Source organism: Charadrius vociferus, unplaced genomic scaffold (genome assembly GCF_000708025.1).
Source record: "Charadrius vociferus isolate BGI_N301 unplaced genomic scaffold, ASM70802v2 scaffold161, whole genome shotgun sequence".
NCBI lineage: Eukaryota > Metazoa > Chordata > Aves > Charadriiformes > Charadriidae > Charadrius > Charadrius vociferus.
Window position 1 is genome coordinate 145,592 of NW_009646928.1, and position 8,455 is coordinate 154,046.

Below are 8,455 nucleotides of genomic sequence, written 5' to 3' on the forward strand. Positions count from 1 at the left end.
GTTCACGGTATGAAATAATCCTGTTGGCTAGCTTGGGTCAAGTGCCCGGGTCTCACTCCTCCTCATTCCTGCACCTGGCTAGGCTTGAAAACACTGTGAGCTTGAAACCCACATACCATAACTGGCTATAAAGTAAGTATTTTCACAAATTCAGATGCTAGAGTCTTCTAAAAGTGCAGTTTTCCCAAGCATTAGAAGAGAAATTAGTCCTGTGTCGCTCAGACCAGGACAGTAGCCCACAATACCGGTAGCCGCCTTTGCCACAAGGGCACATCATTGTTGGTTCATGTTCCCCTTGGTGTCCACCATGACACCCAAGTCCTTTTCTGCAAAGGTGCTTTCAGCCAGTCACCCTCAGCATGTCGTGGTGCATGGGGTTGTTCCTCCCCAAGTGCAGGACTCCTGCACTTCCCCTTGATGAACTTCTTGATGCTCCTGTCAGACCATCCTCCAGCCTGTCGGGTCCATCTGGATGGCAGCATGACCCTCTGGTCTGTCAATCACTTCTCCCAGTTTTGTACCCTGTGTCAATATTTCCCTAACATACTTCTGTTGCAGTAATACTTTTTTTATTATTTTTGAAGAGCCTCCTTCAACCAGAGACTCACTACACTACATGGTGACCCACCTTTGAAACAGCACTGGTCATAAAGAGAGTTTTTCCACAAAGAAACCTCTGTCAAGGTCTTTGCTGCTATAGACAACAGTGAGGCTTAATATGCATCTTGTGAACTGTCAAGATACAGAGGCCCAAGGAACTTGATGAATTTCATGGGAAACAAACACAAAAAATATCCAGGAAAAATAATTATCTGTAGGAAAATAAGCACACATCTAATTAAGTGTAAAGAATGCAATGTGGTTATAAAGTTCATCACATCTTTAATAGCTGGATTCAAAACCAAAGAATTCCTCAGGTGAATACAGGAGCTGTCAGTGCTCTAGGGTTGTAGTGACCCTGACCACTGCACACGGAGGAGTCAGGGATCCACAGTGCGGTTCCCCTGGTTGGGTGCAGGGATCCACAGCATGATTCCCCGGGGCAGGCACTGGCTGGGGCTGTGCTGGGCTGTGCTGCAAATGCAGCCTGGGTGTCAGGCCCTGCCCTGCTCCACACATCCCTTGGCCATGGGATGAAGTCAGCCATATTGTCCTTACAGAGGAGCCTGCAGGCAGCTCCCACTCCATACATGCGATCACACCTCCTGCCTGGCCTTGCCTGTATCTAACAGTGCAGCAAAATGGTCTCGTGAGAGCACTGTTTCTGTTTCGACTAGAAATTATAGAGGTGTTTCCATGTGTCCTGGTTTGAGGTAACACAGAACCAATTTTCTTTTCAGTAATTTTACTTTTCAGCTAAGCCTCTTCTAACTAACTGAACTCTCTGAAATTAATGACATATTTTTCAGACAGTAGTCTGCTTCTAGCAGAGGTAAGGCCTGATGTTTATTGTGAATACCAAGGGACGGTATGCAGAGAGGCTCCTGCTTATACTTATTGCTGTAACAAACAAGGTCAGCTAACTTTGTTGTGCGCCCCTTTGGAGGGTCAGAAGCGTAAGAGTGTAGAGGGGTTGCACCTGCGGGAAGGAGCGGACAGGACAGGTGACCCAAAACTGACCACCATCTGCCTCATGCTCAGTATAAAAGCTGAGGGTTCAAGGGGGTAAGCCTCTTTCTTCTATGGCCGGTGTCCGAGGAGGACCCTGTTCGTCTCCCTTTGATCCCAATCTGTGTGCTTCTGAATCCAGTTCCTGAGTTCAGCTCCCATCTGTCGCTCAGTCCAGACAGGGACTTTCCCAGTGCCTGCCGGTGATGTAATCATCATCCTGGAAGCTCGATACTGGTTTTGCATATATTGTGTATATTTCATTATTTTCCTTTTATTATTTTATTATTAATATTTCGTTAAAGTAATTTTGGTTTTTTTTTTTCAACTCACAAGGCTCTCTCTCTCTCATTTTCTCTCCTCTGAAGGGAGATGCGGTCTCTTCTATGAGGGGGAGAGAGGTAAAAAGAGAGCATGTGTCATTCCTTTTAGTGGCCAGCCCAGCCCAAACCACACCACCTTATAAGAAAACCCTATACAAGCTTGAAAGACCGAAAGGGGAGAATGTCTACTATGGAGAAGGTTTGCATGGCATGCTGCATGTGGGCCAGAGGCCTGCTTGATGCTACACCACCTGGGCCTTCCACCATCTAAAGGGACGAGACCATCTATGCTATTCTCTTGTGAGCATTGCAACTAAATAGCATTGCAGATGATCCTTTACGGAGGCTAAGTGCTGTTCTTACTGGGACCATAGTGGACCACCTCCTCCTGGTGCAAAATGGGGTTAAACAAAGAAACCAGGGGATCAGGCTCTGCATGTTCTATTATTTTCCACAAGCAAATGAGACATGCAGGAATCCCCTCTCTCTTTCACACGCAAAGATGTAGTTGTCAAGTTCATGTCGGTGAAGTTTTCTGGAGGCAAGACCTGGCGATCTGGAGAATCCAGAGAAGGCAGTGTTTTGAGCACTGCGCTGCCCTGGCAGTGGACTCAGAAATGGCATTTTCTGTTGGGGGTTAAATGGTGTCCTGTTTTGGGAGTGTAATGTAGGTTGATGCATATTTTGAGAGGAACGTATTTTGGATATAGTGGTTGCATTTCATTCCATGTAAAGGAACACTTCGGAAAATCCAGTAAGCTCTTTCTTTGCACACTGGTGGGAAGTCTTCAGAGAAAAGCAAGGTTACGACTCAACACATCTGGAGCAGCGTTTTAGGAATGGAAGGCAACGTCCCTTCCACACCAAACAGTGCGTTCGTTTTCTCCCAACTCCTAACACCACTTTTGCCCGGCGCTGTGGAGTGGAGCCATGGTGGGGCCGCCAAAGCCACTCGGTTTGAAACACAAGCCTTTCACCTTGGGAAAGGTGCCTGCAAGAGAGAGGGTGGTGCTGCTTGGGGCTCCATGACAGTGTCGTCTGCGTCGCCCCCGCCCCCCGGCCGTTGGGACCGTTGGGGACCGTTAGCACAGCGCGCGACACCCGCCGCCTCCCACCAGACAGCAGGGCGCGATGCTTAATCCCGCCCGTGGGCCTGCGGCGCACCAATCAGAAGAGAACGTGCGGAGCTGTCCTCTCTGCGATTGGACGTCGCTTTGATGACACCTGCTCTTTGACGGGCCGAGTGCGGAGCAGCGGTGGGTGGCGGCCGGTGCCCGGGGGAGGGGGTGGCCGGCGAGCGGCGGGGCGGCCTTGCCTTTCGTGCCCTCCCAAGGGCCAAAGGTGCTCACCTCTCCTTCGTTCCCCGGCGGCCACGGGCCGGAGGGCAGCCTCCCAGGGACCTTCCCCCTCCGTCCGGGCCGTTGCCGTTGGAAATCCCGCTTAGCGTGAACGTGTGCTGACAGGCACTGGGGGAGGAGTTGAATTCTACGGTTCTGGAGATGATCTAGGTAGCGCTGCGACCCACAGGGAAATCCTGAGGTGCTGCTGTGGTTCGGCCATCAACATCGGCCTCCTAGACAAAAGTACGTTGACCTACCATCAAAGTAGCTCTAGAAGAGCAATCAAGGAACTTAAAACTACCTTAACCTCCATAGATAAGAATAACAAATACGGTAATTCTGCTCCTCTCAGAGATGCAGCAAAAAAAACCCCGTGGTGCTTTTTCCTAATTGTAAATTGGATAACTTAAATTTAATTCATGACCATCAGCAACCAGACCACGTCGAGAAATCGTGCAGCTTAACAGGGTCTTACCCAAACTTACCTTTACAATTCAGCCCAGGGCAAATTTTCATTATTTTGAGACACATTAATTTTTTATTACCATGCAAGACAAAATATTTTATAAAAATGTAGGAGATGAGATGATAAATATGACCACCAACAGTGAACTTTTCTGTAATATTGTTCAAATTTCCTTTTCTTTTAAAGGTTTTTTTACATAGATCAAAATGGGTGATGTTGAAAAAGGCAGGAAGATCTTTATTCAGAAATGTTCTCAGTGCCACACAGTTGAGAAAGGTGGAAAGCACAAGACAGGACCAAATCTTTGGGGTTTATTTGGCCGCAGAACAGGACAAGCTGCAGGATTTTCTTACTCAGATGCAAACAAGAGCAAAGGTAAAACTAACAGGTGACATGGAAGAGGTTCAGTGTTGGAGGGGTCACATATCAAAAAACCCCTTTTCTTTAGAGTTATAATAGAAAGCCTTACAAGGAGTTATTCTCACAACTGTCTACTTTGCATTACTGCAGATGAATCTGAACTATAGTTTCAGAAACAAAAATCCTCGGTCCCTATATTAAAAAGAAATTTTCCCAATATTCAGCACACCAGGTCAGAAGGTATATAGCTTTCCCAGAACTTTGTACTAATGGGCAGATTTTCATTTCTTAAGAGTGCTTCTAGATTTTGTTTGCTGGTCACTACCCTCTACTGGCATCGCGGTGTGCTGCAGTTGTTTTGCTCAGAACACTTGACTAAATACTGTCACTAAGCTATGACTTGTGTTTTTCATACAGACGGTCTTGAAAAGCAGTGGAACATCTGAAAAGAGAAAGTAATTCTCTGTGGGTTTCATTGTTTTTATTTATATTATTTAAATATAAATTATATTATTTGAATCAAGCTATTAATTACAAATACAGTCCTGCTTTTTCCTGGTTACTAGTGAAGTGCTTTATAATTGGCTTTTTATTTTTCTGTGATTTCTAGGAAATGTTTTGTGACATTCACTTTATACTGGGACTTCCTTCAGACAAAACATCGTCAACATACATTAACTATTTTTTCTCATTAAAAATTTAGTGAACAAATCATACAGATGTGAGTACAAGTTTTTAAAAGAAAACCAACAAAGTGATATCTAAATCCACTTTAGGGAATAAGAAGATTCAACTCTGGAGGACAGAAGAGAAACTTGAACATGTCATTATAGGTATTTCAGCAGTCTTCAGTACAACAGTAGGCTTCTGGTGACACAGACAGGTTTTAGCAGGGTTGGAGGGAAACGCTAATGGGTTTTCAACTTCTGTCAAGAGATTCCAAGAACTGGCCATTGACAACTCTTTTTCTAATGCCCTTCAATGGAGCACAGCCTTGATGGATTTCATGTCAATCTGTAGATGCTCATTTTCAACAACTACATGAAATTAAAGTTGGATCTTCTGGATACCGGAATTACAAAGTTACTTAGTTTAAATGTAGTAAGTAGTTGTATGTGAAATGGTGCAAAGAACTGCAACTCTCCATGATGCGAAAATGATTTATATTTGACTTTAAAGTAAAGTGACACAAAGACAATGTATACCTTGTGCATTTTACATTAGGTATCATTTATGCTCACGTTCCTCTTGGATTCTAGGCACATTGTGTTCAGGAGCATCATACCTTTGATTTGAGACTGTTGATATTTTCACAAATATATGATGTTGGGCCAGCCTTGTATTTTACTGTGGTTTTTTGTTTTTCAGGAGTTGTCTGGAGTGAGAATACATTGATGGAGTATTTGGAAAACCCGAAGAAATACATTCCTGGTACAAAAATGATTTTTGCTGGAATTAAAAAGAAGAATGAAAGAGCTGATCTTATTGCATACTTGAAAAAAGCGACTTCATGAAACATTGCTGCAGCAGCTGTAACATCAGTGAGAAATGTTTTGAATTTTGCCTAGTTCCTATGTTAAGTTTTAGTATTTTGATGTTAATTATTTATTAGGGACTGGCCTTAGCAAAATCAAATAAGGGTATGTTTTACAATGCTATGTCCTAATAAACAACATTGGGAGATAAGCATTTTTTATTTCATAGACTTTTGTGGGGTGTACTATAGAGATACTGTTCCTTTCTATAAGGAGATCCCAGAGCCCAATTCTGCAACTACTTATTCAAACACCCACTGAAACTATTACTCAGTTGTGGCTATGTGAATAAAGTGCCTGTAAGTATTAGGACTGACAAGTAAATTAAGTTTTTCTTTTGAAAAAAAAAAAATCCTCAGCATTATCATCTGTGAAGGAAAGTACCATACACAGTAAATAACAAAATATAACCTTACATTAGAAGAACACTATATAAGGATGATAGAATTGGAATATCAAGAATGTAAGATATTTTCAGGGGACAAGTAACCTTTCAGTAGTGATGTTGACCTAAAAGAATCTTGAGGAGATATCTGAATACACATGACCTTTTTGGTTTAAAAATATAACCCCACTCATTGTATTGTTAGTGTTCCTTTGTGTATTAAAAATGCATAATAATCTACCAGTCATTTTTCAGAGTTGTGGGGGTTTTTCTCTGTTTGAGGCTAATATATTAAGGTATCCTTATCCTCTAACATGTAGAATGAATGAGGGCTAACTAGCTCAAGCAAATGATAGTAGTCGATATTTTCACCAACAGTAGAGGATTGATGAAGGTGATTAAAGTCCTCCTAGAACACCCTCATGAATCTCTACCACTTGAATTGTGATTTAGCATTTAATTCTCTGTTTACATAAATGTAATAAATTAAAACATACTTCATTCAAGCAAGGTTTCCTTATGTCATTGCAGGAGAGAGCATTCATACAAAACTAATTTGCTGTAGCATCTATTGCTAGGTGCTCATTTTATCAGTATTGTTCCAGTGCTTACACACTAGGAGCTCTAACTGATTGTCTTACAGTGCTCCATACAGCTGAACTGCTGTTTTTAAGTAAGGAAATAAGTGAGAGTCAGGGAAAAAGTTCTGTGACACAACTGGATGAGTACCTGCTTTTTCTCCTTCTGTGCTGTAGCTGCAAGATACTTCCCCCTTTCAGTTTAATAGTCAGGACCTTTTCTGACTGTTTAGACAATTAAAGCATCTGCCTGAATGTAAAAAAAAATCTCAAGTGCTCTTCTCAATTGCATTTTGAAGTGTGCTTTGCCACTGCCTTTCTGAAGAGAGAAAGACACTCCACCTGAGAAATGCATTGACATGTCTACTTGTGGTTCTTCTAGGGCATCTGTATGTTTGTACCCAAGGAGACCAGGCGAGATTGGCTAAAGCCTGCCTTGCTATCTGAGTTGGCACTGTGCATCCACACCGGTAAAAGGTGCATCACACATAAGACAAATCAGATATAAGCTGCCCGTACCTCACTGCAGCATACCTGTGGAATTACGAAGGCAGCACAATCCTATGGAGCAGACAAAATCCATTTGCCGTTTTGACCCTCCCACAAAAGGCTGCAACTAATCTATCGCAGGCCCACATGTGAAGCTGCAGCGCACTGTACGGTGCACTGGGTTTACTCACCCTGCAGAGTTATAGTTTGATGTGTGCCAGAACACAAGCAGACCCAAGTCTTCTCCTAACATCCACCGATGTGCACCAGGCCAAGTTTCTGAGGCTGGTTTTACCATGACAGGATGTCAAAAGGCTGCTCAAGTTACAGAACAGACAAACCACTGGGATCATCTTTGTCACATTTTACTTTTACAAAACAAGATTATACACAGATTTGGGGCTGCAGAGCTCTGTACAATTAAGGTGTTACAGTAAATTGTTCACTATGTATTTTATGCAATGGTGACAACAGCATTTTTACTTCCTGCAGTCTTGAGTCTGCTATTTGAGAGATTGTTAATATGCAGGTTTTTGCTGTAATCAAAGCCCATGCATAAAACCTCTGCAAGTAAACTAAAGATGCCACAAGACTGAAGAGATTGTAAGGAAAGACCTTGTTTATACTTAGGCTTATGGAAATGTCAAATTGCTTTAAGTGTTTACATACAGAACTGCTACACAGTAACTATTTTGTTGTAAACACTGGTGTGAGTTCTCAGATCAAACCTTACTATAGTGAGACGGTAAAAATTATTTACATGCAATTATTTCAATTGTATGCAGATGCCCAGGGTCCTCGCTTGAGAGCTCAGGTACGTGCTTGCCGGGCCTTCAGCTGCTTACGTGACTTCTTAGTGTCAGTGGAGTGTTTGTGTCAGTGTTGCAAAAAAGTAAATGCCACTAGAAAGGCCAGGCAGCAATTAGCGACTGCGGGCAACCAGGTGCCCTTCGAGGGTGACAGTGACGCAAGCGCCAGCAGCTGAGGAGGGTTCGGTGGCAGCACAGGCAGCAGTGGGTACAAATGTGCGCCGACAGCGTGGATGCCGTGGGAAGCAAGGGTGGAACCTCGGCTGTGTCCTCCCGAGAGCGGAGCCTCCACCGATGATGTGACAGGCGCTGGCGTGGGCTGAGGGGTTGTGCCTTCTGCCGCGTGTGAAATCCCTTCACAGCCCTGGCAGCGTGTCAGCAGCGCGCCGAGAGAAACGCTGAACAGATCAGTATTCCAGTCGCCCTTACCGAGAGCCACCGGCAATTTCATGTCCAAACTACCTTCTCGGCTTCTTCAGAGGTGCGAGCAACCCGGGGAGGATGTCCTCACACGTCCCCGCTTTCCTCCCACTTGCCCAGCACGCCGCTTCCCCCGCAGCCC

The 8,455-nt window shown here is 43.9% G+C and overlaps 2 protein-coding genes across 2 annotated transcripts in view; one reads left to right on the forward strand and one right to left on the reverse strand.

The window, feature by feature from the left end:
• RBM45 (RNA binding motif protein 45) overlaps nucleotides 1–2,303 on the reverse strand; it is a 12,498-nt gene extending 10,195 nt beyond the window's left edge. The window contains exon 1 of the mRNA XM_009894628.1: nucleotides 2,295–2,303. Within this exon, the coding sequence (XP_009892930.1) occupies nucleotides 2,295–2,303 (9 nt within the window). The remainder of the gene's footprint in view (nucleotides 1–2,294) is intronic.
• Nucleotides 2,304–3,943: 1,640 nt separating this feature from the next.
• Nucleotides 3,944–5,611, forward strand: LOC104294856 (cytochrome c, somatic). The gene is made up of 2 exons (XM_009894518.1): nucleotides 3,944–4,112; nucleotides 5,466–5,611. The coding sequence occupies exons 1-2, from the start codon at nucleotides 3,944–3,946 to the stop codon at nucleotides 5,609–5,611; spliced, it is 315 nt and encodes a 104-aa protein (XP_009892820.1).
• The last annotated feature ends 2,844 nt before the right edge of the window (nucleotides 5,612–8,455 follow it).